A 15485-nucleotide genomic window follows, 5' to 3' on the forward strand; every position below is an offset into this window, starting at 1 on the left:
ATAATATTAAAAATGAATAAATAAAACTAACTGACATTAGAAGTGACATTTATTATCAGGTTAAGTAGGGTGGGGCTGCAAATTTTCCTTCTTTTTATTGGATTACGAATAGATTTTAAATATGTCTGCAAATTTTTTTTTCGGGGGTGGTGTATGTTTCCAGGTTTCAGCAATGAGAAATATCGTTTTTAATAAATAAGAATATGCAGAACCATTGGGAAACTCAGAAACATAATAGAAAAAGTGTTCTAATTAATTAGAGGGAGGAGATTTTTGAGTATTTGAATTTGAAATCCATGGAAGCAATCAAAACCAAACTGATGGTGACAAATTTAACGATTTTCAAACCCAACAAATTAATTGGCCTAACTTTCTCCTCCTATGTACAAAATCTAAAATTCAAAGTCAGTGCTGGAGACTTGAAGCAGAGAAACTTGCCATGGCTATCAGGGAAGACGATGAGCCTCTAACACCTGCAGGAAGATTTTTCCTTCAACCAGAAATGAATCAGGTGATCAGTTGCTTGATTGGGCTGAAAAATCCTATGGACGTGGAAGCTTTGAAGGAAGTAATCAAGGATTCGCTCATGCTTCAACATCCAAGGTTCAATAGTGTTATGGTGAGAGACGAGAAAGGGAGAGAGCACTGGAGAAGAACTCAGATTGACCTTGATCAACACGTCTTCCTTCGAGATATCGGTGGCGAAGAAAACGATGATGATGAGACGGTTGTGAACGATTACTTGGCAGATCTGGCTGTATCATCGCCGATGAATACGGATAAGCCACTTTGGGAGCTTCATGTGGTGAAGAACCGAAGGTGTTGTGTATTGAGAATCCATCACGCTATGGGAGATGGAATTTCTTTGATGTCTCTATTTATTGCTTGTTGCCGGAAAGCCAATAAGCCGGATGAGATGGCAACAATCCCTAATAATTTTTCTTCTTCTTCTTCTTCAATTTCGAGAAGTGAACGAGAAGAGATTGGAATCGGTGGAAGATTGAAATGGGTTTGGAGATTGTTTTTGAAAATTTTGATGGTTGGTTGGTTTACTTTGATTTATGCGATGGAGTTCATTCTTAGAAGTCTTTGGGTTAGAGATGAGAAAACCGCCATAAGCGGCGGCGACGGAGTGGAGATGTGGCCGAGGAAGATCGCCACCGCCAAGTTCAGCATCGACCATATGAAAGCTGTCAAGAAAGCTCTCCTTAACGCGGTAACTTCATTCTTTCTCTTTCTCTCTCTGTGTTGATGTCTTCGTTTTGAAATTTATTAGTTCTAGAAGGGCCAGAAAGTAATTTTATTAAATATTGTGAATGGACATTTATAACTAGGACAAAATCACATATGACCCTGACAAATTCTTTTTTTCTTAGAAATATTTTTTTTTGGACAAGAGGTGTCTGGGCTTTCCTAGAAATATGATGATGATTTATTTTTTTATTTTTTTATTTTTGTTTTACTTATACAAGATACCAAGGTATATGTGAATTTGTAGATTCATTACTTAGAAATGTATATGAAGAACAGTTCTCATGGGCAAAATGTAAAACCTTACCCTTCAATACTTTTAGTTAAATTCTCATTGGCTTTTCATACATGAACATTGACTGCATTCCATGAAATATATATATATATATATATATATATATATATATATATATAAATGTGGTTATTATAAAGAATACAATTTAGGAAAAGAAACCAAAATAGCTGTACTAGAGTAATGTGTACTAGTTCTATCTAATGAATTAAAGCCCACTTGTTTTATTTAAAGTAAATAGGGTAGAAGTTTAAATTGACAACTCAAGTGACAGGTATGAAATTTTTTTTTTGGGGGGGGGGGGGGTGGCGGGGACAAAGACAGATATGAATTGCGTGGGGTTGTGAAACTCTTAAACGGAAAAAACTAAAGAGTCGTGGTCTAAATGTTTACATGCATTATTTATAAAAAAGAAATCCATGAGAGTATTGAGTTCGGAACCTCTATCCATCGGGGTGGAGGATTATGCTCCCCTTACACCTCTCCACCATAAATTTAAAAGAGAGACTCACATTTAAGGATCTATGGTCTACTCATTAATGCTCAGAGGTAGGTCCTCCCCCTAAATGTATGGTAGAGTGGCAGGAGAGCACAATCCTCTAGCCCAATGTCCGATGAGTAGAGGAAGACCATTGTGGCTATTAAATTTTTGTTACTCGGACAACCAAGGAGTATAAACAAATAGACAATCAAGGAGTAAATGACAAAAACCCAGATGGTATTGACTGTTAGTTGGTGCCATGCCTTTGCTTTTGTGTGGTGTAAAATTGCTTTAAACAAAGAACTCCAGATCTTGGTGATCAGGTTAGTGATGAAATATATATGAACAACAATTCTCATGGGAAAAATGTAAGATAGCACCCTTGTAATACTTTTAGTTAAACTCTTTATCGGCTTTCATACATGGACAATGACTACACTCCCATCAAAATGTCTATGCATACAAAGGTAGTTATTGTAAGGAATACCATTTAGGGAAAGAAGCCAAAATAGCTGTAGTAGTGTAGTGTCTACTTGTTTTATCTAGCAAAAGTCCACTTCTTTTATTTAGGGATGGATAGGGGCTAGAAGTTTAAATTAACTACTTATGCACTGACAATATGAATCATGTAGGGTTGTGAAACTCCTAGATGACAATATCTAAAAGGGTTGTGACCTAAATTCTTACGCACACCTATGTTAGTCATTCACGAAAAAGAAAAAAACGAAACTCATGAGGGTATTGAGTCTGGATCCTCTATCCGTCGGGGTAGAGGATTATGCTCCCCTCACACCCCTCTACCACACATTTAAGAGAAGGGATCACCTTTGAGTATTTATGATCCACTTATCAATGCTTAGAGGTGGATCTCTCATCTAAAAGTGTGCTGGAGGAGTGGCAGGGGAGCACAATCCTTTAACCCAACGCCCGATGGATAGAGGAGGACCATTGTGGCTATTAAAGAGTAGATAAAAAAAGACCCAGATGAGATTGACTGTTAGTTGGTGCCATGTCTTTGCTTTTGTGTAGTGCACAATTGCTTTAAACAAAGAACTTCAGTTCTTGGTGATCAGGGTTAGGCCTGCGTGAAGCCATACGATGAAAGAAGACTTTTGAAACACAAGGAAGTGATATTCAGTAAATCAGTCTTTATCAATTAATGATAAACTATGTAGTGGTTAGATAATGAAACATTTAACATTGTATTTTGCACCATTTAGTATTTTTGTTAGTGGCTTTTGCTATGATAGTGAAATTGATTTTTTTCCCCTTTTCCAATTAGGTATATTGGTTTGTTTTATGTGTGCATTTTATCAATTTTCAAAACCTTTAAGTGAATCACCGGTTTCTGAAAATTTCTATCGAAGGCTCAAACAAAGAAAAGAACCTGCAGCTCTGTCATCTTCTGCCTCTAAAAGTAGTTTTGGAACAGGTTTACCAAAAACTATTTTACTCCAATATGTTTTTTCTAGCACAGCATCGAAAAACGGAATTAGAGGAAAAACATGTTTTTCAGCACAGAGGCATTATCAAATATGCCCTAATAGTTCATAAAATGAAATTATTTTTTTAGTGATTTTACTAAAATATGCAGATTTCTCTTTTTGAAATTTCTCATGTTGTTTGGAGGTGTACCATGCATGGGGTACATCTCTATGTATTTAAACACATATATTATCGTATTCCTTAATTGGTATTGATGCATTTTAAAGGTGCAAAATCCATCTATTAAAACAGACAATATCATATCATCAGGTGATTGGGTTTTAGCAGTTAGATGGCACTCTTTTGACGTTTAGTGAAGTTAACAATGCAATTCCTATGCAGACCATCAATGATGTTCTTTTTGGTGTGATATCATCCGGACTATCAAGATACTTGGATTTGAGGACTTCACAGAGTAAGTCTGTCCCAGAACTAATGATTTGGAAACAAATCTTGTATTCTATTATACTTTGACTTTATATGATTCAATTGCTTGCAGCAGAACTACGTGAAGGGACTCAAATCTCTGGTTTAGCAATGGTTAACATCAGAAAACAGCCAGGATTGCAGGTTAGTTCAAGCGTTGTTTTCCCTTTCAAAACCTATAATTGATTTGATGACATTATTTTCTTCACTATTGCTTGCAGTATGTTTAATAACTAATTAATTAGGTATCCAGCACATCCAATTAGTTGAATGACTGTGAAAGTGCTGATCAGGAATTGTCAAAACTGGTGAAGAGTAGTAAATCAGGAGGGACAAGGTGGGGTAACCAATTTGGGTATATGATTCTTCCCATTTATTATCATAGTGGGCTCAATGACCCTCTTCAGTATGTAAAGAGTGCTAAAGCCATGATCGACAAGAAGAAGCTTTCTTTGGAAGGACATTTCTCATACAGGCTCGGATCATTGGTGATGTCCCTTTTGGGCCCAAAGGTAAAGATATTTTCTAGTTTCTAATCGACAGCAGAAGACAAAACCTGCACTGTTAAGTTTCACTTGCTCTGGTTGTGATTTCTCGTAGGTAGCATTATATCTCAACTACAGGATTATTTGTAATACAACATTCACAATTTCAAATGTTCTTGGACCACAAGAGGAGGTTATGGTGGCTGGTAATCCTATCACTTACATTCGAGCAAACACGGCTGCCTTGGCTCATGTAACGCTTCCAATATGTTTACTTTTCTTTAACAGTTCCGTGCACACACACAATTTTTGATAGGGAAGCTGAGATTACTGTCATGTTAATGGTGCAGGCAATTACAATGCACATGGTGAGTTATGCAGGAAGGGCAGATCTGCAAATCCTTGTGGCAAAAGACATCATTCCTGATCCTAAGGTTCTAGCCAAATGTTTTGAAGATGCACTGCTTGAAATGAAGGATGCTGCTACAAACTTCACCAAAGTCCAAGAGGGGAAGTTCTCCTGAACTTTTTACTGTATACTAAAGCGCGGATGCATCTAGCCGTTGCCATTTTAGTTGCGACTAGGGTTCTTGTTGTTGTATACTAAGGAGGGGAAGAACTTCAATTACCTGCCCTAACTGTAGTAGAAAAGTTTGAATGACTTGCTTATTGATTTCAAAACAACAGTTGGGGTGTGATTAACCAGCAATTCTTTTTCTTCAAATTAACCAAGGATGGCTCACTCCTCCTATCTGAGGATTTCAAATCCCCTAGGATCATGTACAATGAAAATCTTGTAAACTTGGGTATCAGAGAAGGATAGTTATGATTTTTACCTTAGAGGTTGATAATTTTGCAATTAAGTACATATGTTTTATTTGTACAATTGTTTTTCTTCCTATGTTGTTAATCGATATGATCAATAGGGTCTTGATACCTGATTAGTGATTCAGATTTGGCCATTTCTACCCTTCCTTTTATGTACTCTTTATATCTTCCTTCTTAGCTTTATGATAAAATCTTTTCTTGATTTTGTTCTTACAACCTGATTTGGGTTTCAAAGAGTTGGGGTCTTGGTTTTCAATAGCAGTTTCAGGGTTTTAAGAAAATGAAGAGAGAGGAAGAAGACACTGCACGTAAGATAGGGATAATATTATAATTTTTTATACAATCATGTGTAGTCAGGGTAAGCAAAATCGCCGAATTTCGGTGCTGGGCCAAATGAACCCAGCATCGAAATTCAATCTGGCAGGATATCGCCTAGAAATCGGCGATATCTGGCCATTTTATCGCCGAACTAGCGATTTCTCAAGAAATATCGCCGAAAAATTGCAACACTACCGTCCGTCATAGAAGCTTATTCATGGCAAGCAAACGTCGTTGATGCTCATGGTCTTCAGAAGAGCAAACTTGACTTTTGGATTTCAGTGTTTGCTCAGGCTAGAATGGAGGAGGAAGATGAACAGTAATTGTATTTGAGCCACACACATGGACCATGAAATTGTCTAAAATAAAAATAAATAATGATAATCGTAAATATCTTTGTACTGCTGTACATGACTTGACAGGAGGACATGACCTGATTTATTTGCTTTTTAAGTTTTATTTTGTTATTTTTTTTTTAACTTGATAGTTGACACAATGACACTAACGTTTTACAATGGTTATATTATATTATTTTAAAATTTACATTTGCTGCTTTGCACATGCACTTTTGTAGTTTTGCATATTTTGGCGAAATTTCAGCGAGAATGGAGGAGGAAGATGAATAGTGATTGTATTTGAACCACACGTGGACCATGAAATTGTCTAAAATAAAAATAAATAATAGATAAACGTAAATATCTCTGTACTACTATACATGACTTGATTTATTTGCTATTTCAATTTTATTTTGTTATTTTTTTTAAACTTGACAGTTGACACAATGACACTAACGTTTTACAATGATTATATTATATTATTTTAAAATTTACATTTGCTGCTTTGTACATGCACTTTTGCAGTTTTGTATATTTCGGCAAAATTTCGGCGAGAATGGAGGAGGAAGATGAATAGTGATTGTATTTGAGCTACACAAGTGGACCATGAAATTTGTCTAAAATAAAAATAAATAATGAATAAACATAAATATCTCTGTACTACTATACATGACTTGATAGGAGGACATGACTTGATTTATTTTCTATTTAAGGTTTATTTTGTTATTTTTTTAAAACTTGACAGTTGACACAATGACACTAATGTTTTAAAATGATTATATTATATTATTTTAAATTTTACATTTGCTGCTATGCACATGCACTTTTGTAGTTTTGTATATTTCGGCAAAATTTCGGCAAAATTTCGGCGAGAATGGAGGAGGAAGATGAACAGTGATTGCATTTGAGCCACGCACGTGGACCATGAAATTGTCTAAAATAAAAATAAGTAATGGATAAATGTAAATATCTCAATACTACCATACATGACTTGACAAGAGGACATGACTTAGATTTATTTGCTATTTAAGTTTTATTTTGTTATTTTTTTAAACTTGACAGTTGACAAATAACACTAAACGTTTTACAATGATTATATAATATTATTTTATTATTATTTTAGAATTTACATGTGTAGCTTTGCACATGCACTTTTGCGGTTTTGCTATTTAAGTTTTATTTTGTTATTTTTCTAACACTTACGTTTTACAATGATTATATTATATTATTTTATTATTATTTTAAATTTTACGCTTGCTACTTTGCACATGCACTTTTGCAGTTTTGCATATTTTGGCAAAATTTCGCCGGTTTGCTAGGTAACGAACTGGCAAATCTAGACGAGATTTCGCAGCCTGTGTGTAGTTTTGAAATTAAGATAATTCAAACGGTGATTTAATAAAAAGCACGAGAATAGACAAATGTGTCTCATGTAAGTCCAACACTGGTTACCTATGCTTATGAAAGGTGAAAGGAGTTGTCAGTGCATTTAAGGTCTTTGTTTTAGGGTGTCGCAGAAATTTTTTTTATTATTATTTTTATTAGATGATAACCAAACTTTTTGATTGGTGTAATTTCTTTTAAGGCAACAACATCAATAAGCTTATTATGTACTTTAAACTCCCATTTATTTTCTCCACGCCCAATTACTCAACTTTACAATCTTTTACAACCAAATAAGTAAGGAATTATTTACAGATGCACCATTAATAGTTAAGGAGATCTTTGAAACTGTTAATCATTTTAATGGATTCCTCTTTAGAACTTTTTCTTTCCCTTTTGTTTTAGTTTCTTAACGATTCATCAAATCTACATCTATTCAAACCAAAATTGATTGTCACATTTTAAATTAAAATTTCTCATGCTCCCCCAACAATCTCACATAATGATCTCATGTCATACGATACTGATAGTGTTCTAGATAATCATTAACTGCACGTCTGCACCTCTATAGCGGTGATCTTCCGCCCCCAAGAATGGTTACTTGTTTGATGAAAAAACTCCCAGATCTGTGAAAAACACTGTCTGATTGATAGTATCCGGCAATAATGAAGCAAGATGTAGTCGTAGATGTCGAAGATCGGACCAAAATATGGTGAAAAGTGCGAAAAATGAGAGAGAGAAGCTCTGGAGAAGGGAGAGAGAAAATGTAAAAAAATCAAGTGGGAAATTTGGGCGAAATTCGCCCGAATCCCCCTATTTATCGCCAGAAGTCGGCGATATGGCGATGTGTCGCCGACAAATTGTTAAGTTGGTTACTGAAATATCACCGTTTCTTCAATCAGATAATCATGAAGTCACAGGTATTTTTATACAATAATGGCAGATGTAAAATACAAATGGCGAAGAAAAAAAAAAAAGAAGAACGAATTTGTTTAAGTTAGTTGGATTTGCATTATTGAGGTTCAATCTAACTCATGAAAATGATGTTTACCTTATGACTGAATTTTACAATTTTCACGTGACACAATCTCCTTGCTTGGCTGCAGGATGGCCTTTGCTACGGCGGCCGCAGGGATGTGAACCCCTGAATGTTGACCATCTACTAATGCAATTAATGATTTCCCAGTGGAAGTTGCTTCGAAACTGATCATGGTGACAACTGTAATGCTTTTCAAATCTATAAAAATAATTGGCAAAAGCTTCTCCTCCTCCCAAGTCTGTCATCCGAAGTCAGTGTCTTGTGGGAGACTTTGGAGCAGAGAGAGAAACTTAGCATGGCTATCTTGGAAGACGATGAGCCTCTAACACCTGCAGGAAGATTCTTACTTCAACCAGAACCGAATCAGGTGGTGCACTGCGTGTTTGGGCTGAAAAACTCAATCGACCTGGAAGCTTTGAAGGGAGTTATCAAAGATTCACTCATGTTTCACCACCCAAGGTTCAATAGTGTCTTGGTGAGAGACGAGAAAGGGAGAGAGCATTGGAGAAGAACTCAACTTGACATTGATGAACACGTTTTCCTTCGAGATATCGGTGGTGAAGAAAATGATGATGATGATGATGAAAGGGTGGTGAACGATTACTTGGCGGATCTAGCTGTATCATCGATGAGTAGTTATAAGCCGCTTTGGGAAGTTCATGTGCTGAAGAATCGAAGGTGTTGTGTGTTCAGAATCCATCACGCCATTGGAGATGGAATTTCTTTGATGTCTATGTTTAATGAACTTTGCCGGAAAGCCGATCAACCGGAGGAAATGTCAACAATCCCTACTTTTTCTTCTTCAATCTCTAGGAGTGAACGTGAAGAGATCGGAATCTGTGGGAGATTAAAGAGGATATGGAGGTTTTGTTTGAGATTGGTCATGGTTGTTTGGTTTACTTTGATTTATGCGATGGAATTCCTACTTAGAAGCCTTTGGGTAAAAGATCAGATGACCACCATAAGCGGCGGCGAAGGAGTGCAGATGTGGCCGAGGAAGATTGCCACCGCCAAGTTCAGCATGGACGACATGAAAACCGTCAAGAAAGCTCTTGGTAATGCGGTAAGTTGGTAACAATCTCATGACGTTTTTACTTGCATACCCTCTTGAAACAAAATTTATACTCTCTCTGTGTCTCTGCACGGCTGCACCCCGCTCTAAAAAGTTACGGATCCACCCTCTAACTAATGGTGGGCCCACAGGATAAATGATCATTCTAACTTTTATTATTATACAAAAAGGCTTTGCCTTGACTAATCCGGTGTTCGACACGGGGTCGCACACTTGGCTGGTGGGTGAGTCTCCTAGCGGGGATTTTTTGCATCCACAAGGTTTCGATACCAGATCCTTGCTTAAGCAGAACAAGCTGCTTACCACTTGGACCAAACCCCGTTAGTTGGTCTAAGTCACTTTTAATCCAGTTTAAGTATTTTTTTATATATGGCTCTCCTATGATTTTAAGAAATGATTAAATAAGGACACATTTAATAAAAATAGTTAGTTTAATAAATTTTATGACAAAAATACCCTTTTGTTCTTTAAACTTATTTTTATTATTTAATTTTAATTTATTAAAATAGATACTATCAAAATACCCTTCTGTTCACCCTCTTCACCTCTTAGCTTCTCATCTTCTCCTCCTTCAGCTCCACCTCCTCCACCACTACCACCATCACCACCACCACCACTAGCATCACTTGCAACTGCAATTGATGAACCGACAACACCATAAACGCCTTCATGGTTCCCAGAAGTAGTGGCACCACTTCATGGTGGGGGTTTCTGATTCATCGGGATCTGCTCTCACTCTGTGCAGCAAAAGCGATTCTCCACTCTTCCCACTTTCTCCTTCCCCTCTACTTGTATTGCACAGCTGCCCTAAGTGCTTTCAAAAAACCGCGGTTCTCTCTTTCCAAAGTCTCTTAACCCTCAAATTTCTGGTTTTAGTTTTCCACGATTTTCATTGGTGTTAGTTTCATTCATTCCTTTGTTTGTTTCTTTAATTAAGAGTGTTATATTGGATTTTCTTTTTCCATTCTTGTCTGTTTTGTTGTCGACTTGTCATGTTCTTGGCAGTGAAATCGAAAATCCAGGATTTCCAGATTTATGAGGATTTAATGCCGAAGGTAAGCTAGCTCTGTAAGGAGTTGAAGTCATGGCTTCCGGTGTTGCTACTGCTTTGGGGAACCATGAAGGCGATTTTGGTGTTGCCAGTCCATCAATTATAGTTGCAAGTGATGTTGGTGGTGGTGGTGGTGGTGGAACTGGAGGTGGAGGAGGAGAAGATAAGAAGCTAAGAGGTGAAGAGGGTGAACGGAAGGATATTTTGATATATTTATTTTAATAAATTAAAATTAAAATAATAAACAAAAATTCAAAAGACATAAGGGTATTTTTGTCCCAAAATTTATTAAACTAACTATTTTGTTAAGTGTGTCCTTATTTAATCATTTCTTAAAACCACAGGGAGCCATATGCAAAAGAAAACTTAAATTGGACTAAAAGTGACTTGGACCAAACCTCGGGGGGTCCAAATGAAAATTACCCACAAAAAATTTATTCAGATGAAAATCTCTAGGTAGCTTACACATTAGTGAATCAAAGAGTAGGACTCAAGATAAAAAGAAGGGTGGGGAATGTTGATACACAAACCAGTCTTGAGAAATTGCTGCAGACTTGGCAAGCTTGTTGTGCTCATGTTAGGTGAGGGTATCCTCCGGTCAAAGTATAATGACCATTCTATCTTTTAACTTATGAAGTCAAATTAAAAGATTAATATGATTACCTAATTACCCTCCAAAATAAATTTTCCTTCTTCCTTCTTTCATTTAGCTACACTGTGGCCCTCCTCAGGATGTCCTCCCATCCCTCGACTCTCTGGTAGACTTGTAAACGGATCGGATTCGACTTGGATACACCAGTACCCGAATTAGGATATGATTAGCAAAACCGCTATCCGAATCCTAATCCGAATCCGACAAAAATATATAAAAAGCATTTGAATTCGAATCTAGAACTTTATCGGATATCCGATAATAATCCGATTATTGATTGGTGATTGTCATTTTTATTTTTCAACTTTTCAATTTCCAGTTACCAATTACCGGTTTCCGAATCCGATTATTAGCATCTTTTTAGATAAAAATATTTAATATTTTACTCTAAATGGATAATTTCCAATTATTTGGTTACCGATTACTGGTTTCCGAATTCGATTATCATCCCCTTTGAGAGAAAAAAATATTGAATATTTTACTCTATCCGGATATTATCTGATCCGATAAGCAATTATCGAATCTGAATCCGGTTGCTTAACTGACGGATATTTTCCTCCCGGATACAGATACCCTTAAATGAATACGGATGAGAATCGGAGGTAGATTTTGGCTAGCCATTTATAGGTCTATTCTCTGGGTTGGGCTGCCCCCGTATACTAACATAGAGAGTGGGGTGGGGGGGGGGGGGGGGGGGGAGGGGGGATATCTTCTACCTAGGTGGAGAGGATTTGAATTAGGAGGAATTAGGTGGGAGAAGTAAAGAAAATAATTTTTAAAAAGAATGGGTGAAAGTTAAAATAAAGAATTCATCTAATAGATGAAGGAAAAAAGAAAATGAAAAACTATACTATTTATAATGAATTCTTATGAAAAGAAAAGAATTGCAAAGAAAAGAAGAAAGATTAAAAGGATAAAAATTAGGGTGATTTGATTATTTTTGAAATACTAAGCAATAAGAGGTAATATAGTTCATATTTTTTGAGGAATCAGTGGTAAAACTTTTGAGAGGGAAGTGAGGGTAAATAGAAAATAAAGTTTTTGATGTATGAGTCTTTTGCATACGTGATGTCGAATACCTGCATTTTTGGTTTCAGATTTTTTGCCCAGTACCACACTGTTGTTAGAGGAGGTAGAGTTTTTTCTTTCTCCATTAGAATACTAAAGAGTGAATCTTAACAGGAACCTGTGTGGGGTTCTGTGGTATCCATTGGAATATATATGAAGTTACAGAATACGGTAAGTGGTGACTACTACAATGTCAATTGTCTGCCAGTAGTTCTCTAGGTTTATAGTTTATGATGTTATGAGTAGATGCCAGAAAATTGCTACTTACTATGCCTCTCCTTTGATATCACTTCAAGGTTTATAGTTTAGGAGAAAAATTAATGAGGAATTTTCATTTTTGTGATACATGGAACTAAGTTTTAAGTTCTCTTTAGATAGGCAGAACTCTGTTTCTCGTTATTCTCTATATGACCAAACAAAATCTCAAATATCATTTCCTTGCTTTCAGCTGTTCTTCAAATTTGTAGGAGCAATGGCTGCAAGTCATATTCTCTATTGTTCTCTTGCTATCTACTTATAAATTGATGGAAACTTTTTTACGAGCATTTTATCGAAATTACTTCAATTCGTCAAATATTTTATATTATCAAAACCAAAAATTTCACCGGATTATACCAGATTTCTTCTTCTCTTTAAGACTTTTCTGATTTATTTATTGGCAAGGTAATTGGGTTTGGAGGTTGGGTGTGGGTGGAGAGGTATTTTAGTAATTTTATAAACAAAATTAGCATCTCTCAAACAATATTAGTTCTCATGAGACCTAGATGAAAATTATTGCATCAAGGAGACCCAATATTAGTTTATGTTTTACTAAGATGACCCACACGTAAAAAGCTCTAGGAACCAAGTATAGAGAATCTTTTTATTAGACAAAATTAGACAGGTAATATTTATTTATTAAAGAAATGTAGCTATTGAAAAGGTATACAATTAAGGGATGTAGCTATGAGATGACATTCTTCTAATGCTTAGTGAGATTAACAATACAATGCCTGTGCAGACCATCAATGATGTTCTTTGTGGTGTGGTATCATCTGGACTATCAAGATACTTGGATTTGAAGAACTCAAACAGTAAGTCTTCCCCCCAGAACTGATAATATTTTGGAAACAAATCTCATACTCTGATATACGATTTTATATGATTCAACTGCTTCCAGCGAAACTACGTGAAGGGACTCAAATCTCTGGTTTATTGATGGTGAACATCAGAGAACAGCCAGGATTGCAGGTTTTAGTTCAGGCATTTTTCTTTTATTTGAAGAACTATATAAATGATTTTATTACATCATCTTCTTCATCATTGCCTTCAGTATACTATTTTTAATATCTGCTTACAGTATATCTAAAAAATCCAATTAGTTGAATGATTATGAAAGTACTGATCAGGAACTATCAAAACTGGTGGAAAGTAGTAAATCGGGACGAACAAGGTGGGGTAATCAAGTTGGATTCGTGATTTTTCCTGTTTATTATCATAGAAAAGTCAATGACCCTCTTCAGCATGTAAAGAGAGCTAAAGCCATCATGGACAAGAAAAAGCTTTCTCTAGAAGCATATCTATCATATAGGGTTGTGTCTCTTTTGAGCCCAAAGGTGAAAGATATTTTCTAGTTTCCAATCAACAGCAAAAGACTAAATTTGCACTATTAAATCTCACTTGCTCTGGTTTTGATTTCTGGCAGCTAGCATTATATCTCAATTACAGGATTGTTTGTAATACAACTTTCGCAATTTCTAATATTCCTGGACCCAATGAAGAGCGCACGTTGGCTGGAAATCCTATCAATTACATTCGAGTCAACACGTCTGCCTCACCTTATGTAAATCATCTGACATTTTTGCTCTTCTTTAGCATTCCAACAAACAAACACACACCCACATATTTCTTTACAGGGGAAGCTGAGATTATTATCATATCAATGGTGCAGGCAATTATAATGCACATGGTGAGTTATGCAGGAAGGGCGGATATGCAAATCCTCGTGGCAAAAGACATCATTCCTGATCCTAAGCTTTTAGCCAAATGTTTTGAAGATGCATTGCTTGAAATGAAGGATGCCGCTACCAACTCCACCAAAGTCCAAGAGGGATTGTTCTTTTAGATTTATTTCTATAAAAGGTGCTTGTATTAGGTCAAACTTGAAAGTCCGAACATTGTGTAGCGGAGGGGCACAAGATTGCTGCTAGTGCATTCCCTCTTTTATTTACCAAGAAGTGTGCTTGTATTTTAGTAATGGGTTGGTACAAAAAAATTATGAATATAAGTAAAACTTGCACCGGTGAATGGAAAAATTCTGCATAGGTACCTCCAGAATCTCATCCCCTAGTCCTCAAACTGCCCATTGCAGCATATACTTGCTCTTCAAACACTCATGCAACCATGAAGCCCAAAATTTTGTTTATGTGTATTTTGTTATGTGTTTAATGTGTTTAGTTTGATGTGTGGATGCTAGATTGTGCTAGCCTATCATGAGATAGATTAAAGGACTTCCATTCAAGCTATTCATCAGTTTGAAAGATTTTGAGCCACTGATTAAGTACCTACTATATCTTTCATCTAGCTTGACTTTTCTTAATCCACTCTACCAAAAACAAAAGTGCTCGGTATGCTGAAGAGCCTAATGTATTTTTATGGTGTTCTCTTACAGCCAACAGAGATTTCTTTCAAGGGTAAAATGGAACAAAAGTCTTCAAGGACACAAGGCCACAAGGGCTTCTGCACCTGCCATGAAGAAGCAAGGATAAGGTAGCCCTTATCACGTAGACCCTCTTTTTTTTTTTTTTTTGGTTCAATTAAGGTTTTGGCAACACACGCGTATAGAACCCATTGACTTTTGTAGTAACAAAATCTCTGGGATTCTTTCTAAGCAGATTTTGAAAGACTAACGACGAGTACTGTTGGATAAATGTTAATGATAATGAGGATTTTCACTGTTGCAGTAAATGTAGAATTCAAAGTAGAAGTTGTCTTCCTTGACCAATCTCCATTCTTTAGTCTTCCCCAAAAGGAAATTCCTCTGCAACTTCGAGTCATCAAATTGTTGATAATTTTTCACGAGTTCCCATGGCAAATCCCAGATCATGACCCTGAGAGCTTACAAGCAAGTGTACGTGCAAAACTTTAATTTTCTGTTACCGATTGAAGCTCTCAACTTTAAGTCCTAGTTTCTTCTATCATGTAACTCGGTAGTAGTAGGTTTCCTTTTTGTCACTGATTGAACGCTTTTCAACATGGTTTGCTTTTCTTGTAGTTTAAATTTTCTGGTACACCTTCATGATAGATTGAAAACCTTGAGAGTTAAGAACCAAGAGTAAAT

The 15485-nt window shown here is 36.1% G+C and overlaps 2 protein-coding genes across 4 annotated transcripts; both read left to right on the top strand.

The window, feature by feature from the left end:
- Window positions 1-134: 134 nt before the first annotated feature.
- Window positions 135-5524, top strand: LOC149016271 (wax ester synthase/diacylglycerol acyltransferase 4-like). 2 transcript variants are annotated; one of them, XM_089157415.1, is made up of 6 exons: window positions 135-1216; window positions 3852-3924; window positions 4009-4079; window positions 4229-4447; window positions 4536-4673; window positions 4771-5524. In XM_089157415.1, exons 1-6 carry the CDS (start codon window positions 440-442, stop codon window positions 4942-4944), a joined length of 1452 nt encoding a protein of 483 aa, XP_089013541.1. In that variant the 5' UTR covers window positions 135-439; the 3' UTR covers window positions 4945-5524. The 2 variants fall into 2 exon arrangements, with proteins under 2 accessions (XP_089013541.1, XP_089013542.1); XM_089157416.1 differs by having other exon boundaries at window positions 4012-4079.
- Window positions 5525-8540: 3016 nt separating this feature from the next.
- Window positions 8541-14741, top strand: LOC149016272 (wax ester synthase/diacylglycerol acyltransferase 5-like). Of its 2 annotated transcripts, XM_089157417.1 has the most exons (6): window positions 8541-9386; window positions 13167-13239; window positions 13326-13396; window positions 13555-13761; window positions 13851-13988; window positions 14097-14725. In XM_089157417.1, exons 1-6 carry the CDS (start codon window positions 8619-8621, stop codon window positions 14268-14270), a joined length of 1431 nt encoding a protein of 476 aa, XP_089013543.1. In that variant the 5' UTR covers window positions 8541-8618; the 3' UTR covers window positions 14271-14725. The 2 variants fall into 2 exon arrangements, with proteins under 2 accessions (XP_089013543.1, XP_089013544.1); XM_089157418.1 differs by lacking the exon at window positions 13555-13761 and having other exon boundaries at window positions 14097-14741.
- Window positions 14742-15485: the final 744 nt, after the last annotated feature.

This window comes from Hakea prostrata, chromosome 5, assembly GCF_041222555.1.
Source record: "Hakea prostrata isolate BN-2017 chromosome 5, UWA_Hpros_2, whole genome shotgun sequence".
NCBI lineage: Eukaryota > Viridiplantae > Streptophyta > Magnoliopsida > Proteales > Proteaceae > Hakea > Hakea prostrata.

Excerpts from the sequence above, each read along its gene's own strand:
- LOC149016272 (XM_089157417.1), top strand. The coding sequence starts at position 8,619 with ATGGCTATCTTGGAAGACGATGAGCCTCTAACACCTGCAGGAAGATTC. Across the intron at positions 13,397-13,554 it reads GAGAACAGCCAGGATTGCAG|GAACTATCAAAACTGGTGGA; the intron begins GTTTTAGTTCAG and ends AGTACTGATCAG. Across the intron at positions 13,762-13,850 it reads TGTCTCTTTTGAGCCCAAAG|CTAGCATTATATCTCAATTA; the intron begins GTGAAAGATATT and ends GATTTCTGGCAG.
- LOC149016271 (XM_089157415.1), top strand. The coding sequence starts at position 440 with ATGGCTATCAGGGAAGACGATGAGCCTCTAACACCTGCAGGAAGATTT. Across the intron at positions 1,217-3,851 it reads AGAAAGCTCTCCTTAACGCG|ACCATCAATGATGTTCTTTT; the intron begins GTAACTTCATTC and ends ATTCCTATGCAG. Across the intron at positions 4,674-4,770 it reads ACACGGCTGCCTTGGCTCAT|GCAATTACAATGCACATGGT; the intron begins GTAACGCTTCCA and ends TTAATGGTGCAG.